Source organism: Sprattus sprattus (assembly GCF_963457725.1).
Source record: "Sprattus sprattus genome assembly, chromosome: 7".
In the NCBI taxonomy this organism is placed as follows: Eukaryota; Metazoa; Chordata; class Actinopteri; order Clupeiformes; family Clupeidae; genus Sprattus; species Sprattus sprattus.
In genome coordinates this window covers 33,905,693-33,919,877 of record NC_137926.1, presented here as the reverse complement: position 1 = coordinate 33,919,877, position 14,185 = coordinate 33,905,693, and the positions used below count along the sequence as shown (strand labels likewise).

Below are 14,185 nucleotides of genomic sequence, written 5' to 3'. Positions count from 1 at the left end.
TTTGTGTGTGCAGTTTTGAGAAAGACGTTTTTATTCTGAGAAACGTGTGTTAACAATTGTGAAAAACTCTTAAAACTGCTATGGTTGGTCTTCATATATTGAATATTTCAGGCCACACAATCGGGCCTTTACCTTCAATGCTATTGCAGTTAAAAACTGCATCAAGGTTAAATGACTCAAAAACTATGAGCTGATAAAAAGCACCATGATTCCAGTGATTCTTTATTATAAAGATTATTCACAATATTTGACAATGACTGATAACATACACTACAGTCCAGAATTTGGGAACTCTCCATTTTTCATTTCAAATTAAATTTTCATGTATTGCATTATTTAGTACTTTTGGGATTACATTGCATTGATAAGTTACAACACAAACTAATGTGGCCGATTTTGTTAAATAAAACAATTTAGACAACGATCAGCATAAAAAAATATTGAAACTTTGGATTCAACAATAATCTTACCATTGGCAGCTGACAACTAACAGTGTTTTATTGACATAATATGCCTAGAGACTATTCACACTGGTTGGACACAGCGGTGGTCCGGTATACGCACCATGTGGTCCAATCCATTTTGTTATAGACATACACACACTAGATGGTTCCTCTCCAGAAATGATTAGCAAAATGCCGAGGTATCCTTGGGGTCACTGTCTTGTTGTAAAGTGACACTGCCCAGTGTCCAGAGGGAAGAGCATGACACTGCCCAGTGTCCAGAGGGAAGAACATGACACTGCCCACTGTCCAGAGGGAAGAGCATTTGTAAATTTGTAAAATGCTATCGTATACATGGTGGAACAATATTGCCTGCAATACAGAGATCAAACTTTCCCCGCTTCCAAACACTCCTTCTAGAAAAGATGCTATTTGGCCTTTCAGTCCTCTTTCAGTCTTTAATGGACCCACACTGACCCACATATATTCCAGGCTATAGCACACACACTTTTAAGTGAAATTCTACATTTATTGGCAATGTCATATCAAATAGCCTTCATCCTTTAATGCAATCCCAGACGCATGTGTTTCTGTTGAAAATGTTGTCAATTCCCCAAGGCAGAAACTTCTAAAAGTTCTTAACGGTCAAAGGCCTCTCTCTGGCAAAAGTTATTACCAAGGCTGTTACCACCATAGATAATAATAGATAAACCAAACGACCTGTTATTACCAAGGCTGCCTGTAACCACCATAGATAATGATAGAAAAACCAAAGGACCTGCTACCCAAACTACTCCCCACCCCCCACCCTTGGGTATGAGTGCTTACATGTGACTGTGAGAGGTTTGTTTTCAGTGTGAAGTCCCCCGATAGGATTTTAACATATTTTCCTGTGTATACCAAACTTTTCCTTGAGTTTTTCCAAGCTTTTAGAAGAGTGGGGAGTATACTGTCTGTATAATTTCTCAATTACCATTTAAATGTAACTTTTGGCAAATGCCTGATGGGCAAGTGCAAGGTGTATTCTCATTGCATATTTATATTGCACAGATGTAAAATATAAACCAGCCTGTATTACACAGAATATGAGTAAAGAATCCCCTCAATAAAAAAGATACGAGATGGTAAATCATGAACCAAACATCAAACTGGAACAAATCAACTCAAAATTCAGAGTTCCTTAAAGTATTCATTTGTGAGAAGTGGTGGTCTACTTGTTTATGTTTGTGATCGCATTTTACGTTAGATAAATTGAACACTTAAAATATGCTACCTTAACAGACAACTTGGACAAATGCCTTGTATGTTCATGAATGGTGAAATCAACATGTAACATTTATGTTTTACCATCTTCAACCTCAAACCAAACTTTAAGAAAATCTTTAACCTAGCAACTGTATATACTATAAGTGTCTGTAAGTCTGATGTTAAAACATACATTTGAAAAGTTCCATGATTGGATTGTAGTGATGAAAGCAGTTCATTGTCACTGTGGCATTCTAAAAGAACTATACACATATAAAACAAAATCATACAAAAGAAATGCAATGCAAATGTCGCCTTAAGCAATAGGGATGGATCAATATAGAACGCTCCTGTTGGATGAGCGAATGGCATTCACTACAATACCTCAAACACAAAGAGCCTGAACTGAAAGAAGAACTGAAAAGCATCAACGTGAATGAGGACGAAGTTGAGTCAGTCAGCAGATTCTGAGCAGAAAAAGCCGGAAGGGAAGCACCATGGCCAGATCTCAGATGGTCACCAGTATAGGTCCGAGAACTGAAGCAGTGCCTCTGCTCAGACAGCAGAAGGCCTTCTTTCTGCACTTTCTGCTCCGCAGTTGGTGAGGAGCATGTTGTGTGTCACATATTTAAGCATCCCTCCATGTCTATAAAACACCAAGTCCATCTCATTCTCAAATAGAGCCGTCACTCGAAAACTCTTGCCAGTGCTCGTCTGGAATAGAGACAATAAACAAAGTTAATTTTAAGTGATGAGTTCCTTCTTTAAGAAACGAGAGACATGTTTTTCAATATAACAATACCAGCCTTTTCATTTCACAAATAGTTTTCATTGTTTTTCTTCTTTTTCATTTTCTTATTATGTAAAAAACTATATTTTAGCACAACTTACTTGTATGGAGTTACAATACGGTATTAGAAATATATAGCTAAATGAGATTGTTCTAAAAGACACATTTTAATTCCAACTGTGCTTAAATTGCAATTTACTTTCAGTTTCAGGAAGTCTACAGAAAGAACATTCAGTGATTCACCATCATATTGAGAATGTTCTATTTCCCTTTAACTTGGTTCAAAGTTCCATTATGGATATTATGAGGGGCGGGTGATAGATAATGAAAATATTACTAATTGAAAATAGAGTATGCAAATACACCAAATGGTAGATATGTGTGGTTCATTTATTTCAATTGAACTGTTGGCTTGAAAACATGCCAAGTAAATCAGTCCGAGCACGGCCATCTAGCCTGCAGGCAAATTTAAAGTGTTGTAATCTCACTATGTTACTGTTATACTTTAAGACATGTTTGTAGTAAAACAAATTAATATCTAAGTCACTATAGTGGGTCTGTGTCAATAGTTAATTAATAGTCCCCTCCCCCTAATGATTCACCCCTTAAAGTTGGTACAGTGAATAGATGTATTTAATAAGGTAATTGTAAAGCATACAGATGGCATTGACAACAGTACATCTACACAGGATTGACTTTCTGGACTGATCATTTCAAACTATTGCTATGGAATCTAACTCTGTAGCAATAGTACACTAACTACAGTATCGGTTTGATAGCCCAATATATGCCTTTGTTGGTGTTATTTATATATTTTCATTTCTTATTTTAAGCATCCAATATCATTGATCTTTATACAAACAAGAATTTGAAGTATCCTTGCATGAAATGTACTGAACTAGATTGCTTGAAATGTTCTTTTCCACTCTTATTTCAAACGTTCATGGAAATTAATGAACCCTGGACATCTCTTCCAACACCTCCAACAGTGACTTTATATGTTTAATATTCGACCTTTTCCTCAACATAATTATAAAACAAAAGATAGAATTTAAATTGCTTCTTTATAATTATTTAATATGCTCATTAAATAATAAAACAGTTCGCATTTAAATTTTAAAGCACAAAAACTGTTCCTATTAAAATAGAGTATAAGACAGAAGATTATTTTTCACTAATAACTTATTTTGAGACTTTGCATACAGATATTCAGTAGAAATGATTATGTGTTTATATTCTACAAAAAAATTATCTGTGGCTCAAATATGGAGTACTGACTTATATGATTATTTTAATCTGTAATTTAAATCTCTATCTTATAACCAGTGGCTACTTAATTGGTTTCACCAGTCTCATGAAAAAGATCCTGTCTACTCAAATTAATGGAAGAGGTTATCATTTCTTTTGTTTTAAATGTACTTCTCTACGAAATATATTGGATGCAAAGTGTCCCGTGTTAAAATGGAAAAAACAGTTCATAAATACTTTACATCATACCTTGACTGAAAGTTCTTGCAAAGGTGACAGATCCTTTGGTATTGATATGGTGAACCTTTCTTTTCCTGAGAGCTCTAGTGTGTCTGCACTTTCTCCTTTCACAAACTGGAGAGGTGCAATTCCCATTCCAACAAGGTGATTCTTGTGCATCTTCTCGAAACTTTCAGCTATCACTGCACGAACACCCTACAACAAGCCAAAAAAGAGATTAATTCCACTGTACCGTTTTCTCTTTGAAACATACGTAAGACTTTCATGCTGATATGTTACCATTAGGTAAGGACCCTTGGCTGCCCAGTCACGGGAGCTTCCTGAGCCGTAATCCTTTCCTGCCAGAATGATGAGAGGAACCCCATCTCTCTGATAGCGCTCAGATGCTTCAAACACATCAAGCTGCAATGCACAGACAGTTGGTTATTTCAAACACATCCAGCTGCAATGCACAATCACACAGTTGGTTATTTCCAATGCCACTGTACTGATGTGTTGGTGATCAAATGAGAAGTTCCACATTTGTCAATAATGATATCATGTAATTAATCTTAGAGGAATAGAAAATGGCAATGGCAATGTTCATCTCTCTCCAATGTAGTGTGTTTTCCAAAATACATTTAGAATCATAATATGAAATCAATAATGCGTTCTTTGTTGTGCCAAAAAATATTGCAATTTTGTCTATAAAAAAATTAAATATTTCTCACTGCCACCTGTGGGCGGTCATTGGTTTCTTTCTTGATATACAACACAGTTGTACACATTTCTCCCATACAGAACTGCTAAGTGCACAGAAACGTGCAAGCACACGTGCCTAGCAGGCATTAACAACTCACTGTCTGTCCGGTTGGAATGTGCAGAGTCTTGGGGCCTGGTTTGCCAATGAAACGGTTCTGTAGCTTCATGCTGGCAAATGTCCCACGAGTCATCACTGCATCATTCCCTCTACGAGCCCCGTATGAGTTGAACTCCCGCGGTGTGAGGCTGTAATAAACAACATGCTAGTTATTGATCAAAATGATTAGGAAGTCCTTTGCAGTTGGTCTTATGGCCTGTCTTCAGCATCACAAGGCGCTTATCTACATCACTCTGAGATACATCTGCACCGTATGCTTAAATGCATCATTATATTTATGTTAGTTGTCAATTGTTAATTGTAGAACAAAACAATTAACCACCAAAATGTATTTGTTCTGCGTTCATACTGGTGTTCAAAAGAGAAGGAGAAACTCACCGTTTGCTTTGCAGATACTTGGCGGCGGCACTGACCCGGCCGATGCTTCCAGCTGGGGAGATGTGATCCGTCGTCACCTTGTCTCGCAAGAACAGCAGTGCATGTGCATTCTCTATTGACTGGGGAGGTGAGGGCTCTCTTGTCTGGGCACAAGGCATAGAAACTAATTCAGTATGTATGAGACTTGGCCAAATGACAGGGCTAAAGCACACATAAAACAGCTTATCATAATATCGTTAAAAAAACATGGTCATTTTTAAATATAAGGATAGGGGGGGAAAAAAATAATATTTATAGTATTTTACAACCGACATCAAATGTATATTTTATAGACTGATTTACACTTCTCCCCTTTCACTTGACCCCTTTCTCATGCCAAAACAATTAACTGATGCAATTAACCAGATGAGGTAGCAGAGAAGCAGGTATATTTGAACTGAACTACAACATGTGGATTGAATTGAACTACTACATGTGGATTGGGGGAAAATGTCTTCTTATGAATGAATTTATTATCCCTGGATGTTAAATGTTTTGTTGAACATACCATGTCATCAGCCGGGCCACACTGCAATACACAGTTTAGAGAACTTCAAATACACAAACAATTGAACACACAAATGAAACTTACTAATTTGTTGAAGAATGGAGGACAGTGGATATACGTTGATTTCAAATCCCAAGGGAAGTGATCAGAGTCTGAAAATTCTATACCGTCCCATAATTTGTTCCCTTTCTGCAAGAGACAAAATGAAACCATAAAAATGTGACCTTGATACCCTTAGATTTAGTTGAAGAAGAAGTGTTTGCTCCTAAAAAAAATACTGACAAGGTAGAATGTTATCATTTGTTGTCTGTCTCGTTGTCATAATCAGTTTCAATCTGTTGCAACTGAGAACACTGCAATGTCAATAACTTTAACCTAAATTAAGGATTCATTGATCAAAATCGGCCTATTTTCACCCTCACTGACCAATGACTGGCCAATCCACCTTACTGTAGCTGTTTCTGAAAGACGATCAAATCCACTCTAGTTGTCGCTAGATTGATGTTGGCTGTGTGGACATTTTACAGCAGACACAACCCCCCTCTAGATAGATAGATAGATAGTCGAAATGAAGGCTTTTATAAGCCTCTACAGTGCTGCCTGTGTATACAGAGGGATGGTTTAACAAACACTTAGACTATATGTCTCCATACTGGAGGTCGGAAACCCGATTGGTTTGAGAATAAACCCAGGAAGGTGATGGGGACAAGATCATTATCTCCACACTTTTTTTAGAATTCATGTCATATTTGTAAATTATATTAAAATAAGCAGTTCATCCAGAGGGTAAAGGCTACTGATCAGACAGCTGTTCCAGTGGGTTCAAATCCTATTTTTTGTGAAGTAACCGCTACAATTCTAAAGACTAGGTTCACATTTGCACATATTGTGCACTTGGTATAGATTCAACAATTGCCTGATTCCAGGCTATGGGATCAGATGCAATTCTTGTATATACACGTACATACATTAAAAGCCCAAACAATAATAACCTTATTATACTTTACTGCAACGTCAGACAGTAATCTAAAATGAATCTATAAAGAATTCAGAATCAGTTTGGACCATGACTGCACAGCAAGTGACAGGATCAGTGCAAATCTCCCCCCAATCACAATGTGAAAAGCCTTTCTCAGTCCTAAACGTCATCTGGAACTTACCTCCATTCTAGTCCTGACATCCGTAAACATGCTAGAGATGACTGTTTCCTCAATGTGCTGGACTTCTACTCGTGAAGGCCACACATCAGCCAGAAAGACTTCTTTCCCCTCGGAGTTCACTCCTGTAATGTACCCAAAACATTAACATCCAACAAACCACCACCTCTGTTCATAAAACCACTCCAATGCAGTTGGACGTGCTGGTTGTGAGATCTATGACGGGTGCCTTTAGACCTCTTCACATGTGGAATCTATGACGCTGCTAGGTAAAAACATCCCGGTAAAGATGGTCTATTGCAACAGTATTGTGGAGTAAAAATGGAGTAATCCCTTTAAACTGATTGAGTCAGTCAGACAAGACTACAGTGGAAGAAGATATCTGCGGATGCTGGACAGTTGGACAAGGAATAAAGTGTAGTCCTTCTTCTGTTGGTCCAAGCAAATTCACATCTCTTTGAACCGACTGTTAAATTGTTAATGTGATTTTGAGCCTGCGTTTTGCACCCTTGGATTTCTCATGCTTTCATTATGGCATTTTTAAAGCACACTTATAATGAAAAAGACCCATTACCAAATACCACAATTACACTATATTTCCATAATCATAGAATTAGGTATTGTTCTATGGTTACAAATATTGATCAGTAAAAAATTTAAAAAACGTAAGCATCATCATACCGTCTGTAAAGTGTGAAGAGACACGCTGTGTAATGGTCTTACCTAGAGGCTCTTTCTCAAAGTCAATACTGATAGTGCCAGCAATTGCATAAGCCACAACCAGTGGGGGTGAGGCCAGGTAGTTTGCTCGCACACCGTCACATAGGCGCCCTTCAAAATTCCTGTTTCCTGATAGCACTCCACATGCGACCAAATCACCCTTCAAGAAAAAGAATGAAATTACTTTTACTCGTGATATTCATAAGATATTTAAACCTGGCTAAAAGACTATGCACTGAGATATGAATGCAATGTACCTTGTTAATGGCATCTGTAACAGTGTCTGGTAATGGTGCCGTGTTCCCTACACACGTGGCACATCCATATCCGATCACCTCAAATCTATGGGGAAATGGGTCAAAAGGAAGAGTTATAACCAAAACACTGTCTTACGAGCAACACAACATCCCCAAGAGAGTGTGATTCTCACCCAAGCTGACTAAGGTACGGCAGCACACCGCTGATGTTCAGGTAGTGGGTCACTGTACCGGTCCCAGGGGCAAGGCTTGTTCTGATATATGGCTTTACTGTAAGACCCGCCTCCACAGCTTTTTTGGCCAATAAACCTGTCAAGGAAAGAGGGCAGGCACACATACACACACAGCAACATGGGTTACAATAATTAAAAACTTCTCAAGTCTAAAAAAGTAGTGTCAAGAATCATATCACAGGTACTACACAACAGGGCCACAGAAAGTAAATAAAACTTTCCAGTTTTGTTATTGGCCCTCACATTTGGGCTACAGACACAATAGTCTGAGTGGTCAAGAATTGAAAATCAGACACTTTCCTTCGTCATCAGGATTGCTTTTTTTGCAGCATTACCTATTCTTGCCCATATCGACCAACATCAAACACAAATGGTTTCACATTCACTTGGTATTTGATCTTGACATGGAGTTGCCAAACAACTGGTAGATACTGCCTCAAAACCTTTCATGTCGTTTCTACAGTCTCAATCAATCTATTAGTAACGCTCAGCCTTTACACAAAGACAGACTAAAGTGGTTGCCTAGTAATGGGGATGCTAGCAAGTCTAATGCTTCTTTGGTTGGCTTGTTTTTTTTTATTTGCACATTTTGAAATTATTTCTAAGTGCATGGACCCAGGGGTCTCTGATAAACATGATGACCTCTCTGCCCAGGTCAGCTGTTAATGCTGTCTAAAAAGTTGGTTATACAACATCCATTCTCTCACTGGCAGAGCTCAGCTGGTCAATCAGCATTGTGAACGGCAGTCTTACCGCACTTTAACTTTGCACTAATCGCTTTTTCAGAATAACCATCCTGGTGAAGAACCACAATTTGTGCCCTTGTGCCTTTTTTTTTGTGTGTGATCTTTCATCCATGTCTAGAACACTCACTGATTTTCACAGGTAGTGTGTGTGCCTTGACTTACCTGCAGCTAGCATTACAGATGGGTTGCAGTTGTTTGTACAGCTGATAACAGCAGCGATTACAACAGAACCATGGGCAAGTTTGTACTCTGTGCCAGCATGTAGAAATGGGACCAGTTTCTCCTGTTTCTCTTGTGGTATGTGGAAACCTCGAAATCCCACCTGAAAGTTCAGACAGACAGGCAGAATGAGTCCACAGTGCAATGCAATTGCATTTTGACAGAAGCAATGTGTCAAAATCTTTAGAAATCACAGGGGAAAAAAAGTCATGCTGTTTAAAAAAAAAAGGTCTTAAAAATACAGAGGAACATCAAAAGGGAAGAGTGGAGAAGAACCACTACTGAGTAGGGATGGGGGGGGGGGGATTGATTCAGTCACAAATCGCGATTCTTTTTTATGACGATTTTTTTATCGCCACACTGCCTCCCAAATCGATATTTTGTCTGTAGCCTACTTTTAATTATTTTATTCAAGGCGGAAAACAACGTTGCCGCTTATAATCCTACTGATGGCGCAATGCATTCTATTCATTCATGAGTTCCTCCTGGCTAGAAGCTCAGCTTCACACGTAAACAGTAAAAATGTCAGACGTTAGTCCCGAAATTCATGCTGCACCTCAACAGTTTAAATCGCACGTCTGGAAGCACTTTGGCTTTCATAATTCGCGGGGAAAAAATGAGTTAGACATGAGCAATGCTGTCTGCAAACTATGCCACGGAAAGATAAAGTATTGTGGTAATACAACCAACATACGTGCCCATATCACTAGACACCATCCTGAGTTATCAGACAAAACGGCTGAGGACAACAAATGCTAGATACATGTTTCAGTAAGCTCCCCAGCAGTCCAGAAAAGGCTAATCGCATCACAGAATCATCTCTCATTTTATATGCAAAGGCCTTCGTCCATATAGTGTGGTTGAAAATACAGGTTTTCGTAACATGATTTACACTTTAGAGCAGAAGTACACAATACCATCAAGACGTTTATTTTCTGACACAGCCCTACCCGAGATCTTCAATGATACCAAAGCACTAGCTTTGCATAGCCTACATGCAAACAAAAGTGAAGCATAGCCTTCTTTTGGTATATTTCAAAGTTTATATAAGTTTATATTTTAAGTTGGGCTGTCAAAGTCAATCTGTTAGATAGGAGAGACTGAGACGGTAGTTGAAGATGGAGAGAGCAGAGGGATTGTAGGGCGGAAAGTTTCTGTTTAAGAGGCAAAATGACGGAACAATCGACAAACTAAAATTGTATGTAGCATTTGTCAAGCTGAATTTAGCCATCACAGAAGCAGCTTGTCTTTTTAAATTATCAACTTAATGCAAAGCACCCGACAGAAAGCAGTCCCAGGTGAGATGGTCGCCAACCCACACTCCACGACTTCTCTAGCAAAATATCTAGACCAATCCGTGAAAACGTTACCTACGCTGTAGCAGTTTGGGTTGCAGTTCAACTGTCGGCACCATTGTGTCTCGCATACATTCCTTGTATGACGCTGAGAGAGCCCGAAAAAAAAATACAATTAAACAACAGTGTCTAAAATACACGCTGTCTGAAGTGATAACTCGTTCATTTATAAGATTTAGTCTTTAGAAGAAAAACAAACTTTAAATCATGATTAATGAATTTCAAAATGTGAGATTAATTAGTTATTTTTTAAATCTATTGACAGCCCTAATTGTAAGTAAACTTTTACTCATTCTATTAAATTTACCTTTTATTTATTGATTAAAAGTTGCCTTAGTGGCATTCATTTCTTAATCTGGCAGTTTGTGTGCAGTTGACAGGGGCTATAGGCCTACAATAAAAGGTCACATTCTTATTTATTTTCTCTATTGGCTGCCCTGCAGTCATTAAGTTAATGTTTAAGATTCAGGAATTCAAACTTGAAATAAAACTTGGAAAGCTCTAAGTGAATTTGACTGTGTTGTATTTGAAGGTATGATTCAACTGTTCTCCATGGTCCAGCAGTGTTTAAAAAAAAAAAAAAAACGTATCACAATACTTACAGAATCGCAATACACAAAGAATCGCGATAAATATCGAATTGCCACCTAAAGGCATCTGCATGGTTATCCAATTCACCTTGTACGACTTCACGAGAGACACGCCCTTTCTAATCTGATGATCGTGCGACTCACCTCTACCTGCATGGTTCTACGAGGGGCTGTGGAGATTACCAACGGTTTATTATGATGTTACAAGGCCAATTACATCATCATCAACAAACTATAAAATAAGAAATCGTTTGTTTTTATCCCGTGTATTTTCAGTTAATGATCAGAGGCTGTTGTTGCGAAATGAATTAGCCTACTAACGACAATGACCAAGCTCGTGGTTATTGCCGAATATTTTCTATTATTATACCACACAGGTTCTTTTACAATTAAATCATTTACACTGCATCCTCTGCTAACTCAAACACTAAGAGGCTGTTAGAAAACCAAGAAATGTTTTTATTATTGCTGTAATTAGACGACGTCTCCCTATGCTTTATATGCGGCGAGCTCCACGATAGAGCAAGGAAGAAGGGAGATGTCGGTTTTCCTCCTGCATCGCCGCTGGTGCCCTTCATAGTTTTTTTCATTTTTACAAACTTGTCCCTGATCTTCCTCCAACTCCTAATGCACTCCTGGACCTCCAGCCCCAGGTTCCCAGCGATCTCTCAGCGTTTTTTTTTTAAAACGGCGGTGCTGTCATATAGGGAACGAAACAGGAAACGTGATTTTAGCCAGGGGTGTCGGGACAGCTCGGATCGGATAGTGAGAAAATTCAAGCAGTGCTCCAGAGGCCATCCGAGACCCTCGGATGGCTCTCCGAGGTGCTCAAAGGTGTGGTCCCACTTCAAGGAGGGTGTTTTAGGGCGTGCCTCGTGAGGTCGGAGAGCACGATCGGATAAGCATGTGGGGGCCTTAAGTGTCGTGATAGTATCGTATCGGGAGGTCCCTACTACTGAGTAACATCAAAGGGAAGAGTAGAGAAGAGAAGAACCACTACTGAGCAACATAATAGGGAAGAGTAGAGCAGAACCACTACTGAGTACATCAAAGAGAAGAGTAGAGAAGAGAAGAACCACTACTGAGTAGAGAAGAACCGCTACTGAGGAACATCAAAGGGAAGAGTAGAGGAGAGGAGAATCACTACTGAGGGACATCAAAGAGAAGAGTGGAGTAGAGAAGAACAACTACTGAGTAGAGAAGAACCGCTACTGAGGAACATCAAAGGGAAGAGTAGAGGAGAGAAGAACCGCTACTGAGGAACATCAAAGGGAAGAGTAGAGGAGAGGAGAACCACTACTGAGGAACATCAAAGAGAAGAGTAGAGAAGAGAAGAACCGCTACTGAGGAACATCAAAGAGAAGAGTAGAGAAGAGAAGAATCACTACTGAGGAACATCAAAGAGAAGAGTGGAGTAGAGAAGAACCACTACTGAGTAGAGAAGAACCGCTACTGAGGAACATCAAAGAGAAGAGTGGAGAAGAACCACTACTGAGGACCATCAAAGAGAAGAGTGGAGAAGAACCGCTACTGAGTAACATCAAAGAGAAGAGGGGGGAACCTTTGTGGGACAGGTGAAATGCCATATTAATTTGTGAGTGTGCCGTTGAAATGCGTCTTTTAAAGCAGATCATATCAACAGGATTTTCGATATGTGCTGTGACCCCAAGCTATTTGTCATTTGTTTGGCTCAAGTCCAGACACTAGTGCATGCTTTAAGGAAGGGATAATGTATTGTCCGGAAGTCATTATCCAAAAATAAATCCCGACAAGGCGAACAGTACCCCGACGCAGAGTGGATTATACGGTCACTTGCCAAAACAATAGAAGACATTCCTCCAAAATACCTATTTTTAATGATGCAATTGCCGTTTCGTGATTTCCGCTAAGAAATAAATAGTTCTTCAAGCAAATAGAACTTCAAAGTTTCAGGTGTTGCATGGTAACCCATTACTTGCTGACTTCAAATTACAATGAGTCTTACGTTAAATGACCGGACTACTTAATGATATGAAAGACGTGAATCTGAGGCAAAAAGGCCACTTCCCTTGACAGCGGTCAAAGCAACGGTCAAATATGGAAAAATAATTGCCCACCGAACGTTGGGAAGCCCCATTTAAGTGAATGGATAATTCTACAGCATTGAGCAGAGCCGTGATATAAAGATATTTAAACTGTTAATTATCATTGTGAATTGACTACATTTGTCATGGTCTTCACATGATTTTACATACAGGCCTATGGGCCTAATAAACACGCATGAAAGCAAGGTACATACAGTCGTGGCCAAAACATCCTCCGAGAGCAACTTCTCCCAACCATCCAGGAACAGTTTGGTGATAAACAATGCCTTTCGCAGCATGATGGAGCACCTTGCCATAAGGCAAAAGTGATAACTAAGTGGCTCGGGGCACAAAACATTGATATTTTGGGTCCATTGGCCAGGAAACTCCCCAGACCTTAATCCCATTGAGAATTTGTGGTCAATCCTCAAGAGGCGGTTGGACAAACTAAAAAAAACTATTTCTGACCAACTCCAAGCATTGAATATGCAAGAATGGGCCGCCATCAGTCAGGATGCACATATTGACTTTTCGCATTTACTTCATGTAATTGCCAATAAAAGCCAGTGACACTTATTAAATGTTTGTTGTTATACTTCAGTCTTCCATAGCAACATCTGACAAAAATATCTAAAGACACTGAAGCAGCAATCTTTGTGAAAATGTCAATTTGTGTCATTCTCAAAACTTTTGGCCACGACTGTAGGATAAGGGAAACATTGTATGTATAATATAGTGGAAAGGTACGTGAAGAGGTTAGTAGGGATAGGCAGCCTGAACCGCAGTTAAAATTATTCAGCAACTCTACAAAGTCTGACACTTGAATCAAGGTCCTTGAAAGGACAATGTTTTCAGATAATTTAGCTAACAGACCCCACTTCTGCTATCCATTCTAGTGTTAATGTTTTTGCTGTCAAACAGGAGCCAGATTTAATGTATGTTAGGGGCAGCGTCCTCACCTTCTCTTTAAGACAGGTGTGGAAGTCCTCCTTCACGCAGGCGACTGCAACTCTATCTTGTGGTCGCTTAGGCCCACTCACATGAGGAATGATTGAGCCCAGGTTGATATCAATAACCTTTAAGCAATCAGAGGGG

At 39.2% G+C, this 14,185-nt stretch overlaps 1 protein-coding gene across 1 annotated transcript in view; it reads right to left on the bottom strand.

Moving 5' to 3' along the window:
• Positions 1-215: 215 nt before the first annotated feature.
• Positions 216-14,185, bottom strand: part of ireb2 (iron-responsive element binding protein 2) — a 41,418-nt gene continuing 27,448 nt past the window's right edge. Inside the window, exons 11-22 of the mRNA XM_080841958.1 lie at positions 14,050-14,166; positions 9,026-9,185; positions 8,058-8,193; positions 7,885-7,969; positions 7,631-7,787; positions 6,911-7,032; positions 5,835-5,939; positions 5,204-5,346; positions 4,806-4,953; positions 4,246-4,368; positions 3,976-4,161; positions 216-2,402 (exon numbers count right to left, since the gene is read on the bottom strand). Of these exons, the coding sequence (XP_080698084.1) occupies positions 2,244-2,402; positions 3,976-4,161; positions 4,246-4,368; positions 4,806-4,953; positions 5,204-5,346; positions 5,835-5,939; positions 6,911-7,032; positions 7,631-7,787; positions 7,885-7,969; positions 8,058-8,193; positions 9,026-9,185; positions 14,050-14,166 (1,641 nt within the window). The 3' untranslated portion in view covers positions 216-2,243. The remainder of the gene's footprint in view (positions 2,403-3,975; positions 4,162-4,245; positions 4,369-4,805; positions 4,954-5,203; positions 5,347-5,834; positions 5,940-6,910; positions 7,033-7,630; positions 7,788-7,884; positions 7,970-8,057; positions 8,194-9,025; positions 9,186-14,049; positions 14,167-14,185) is intronic.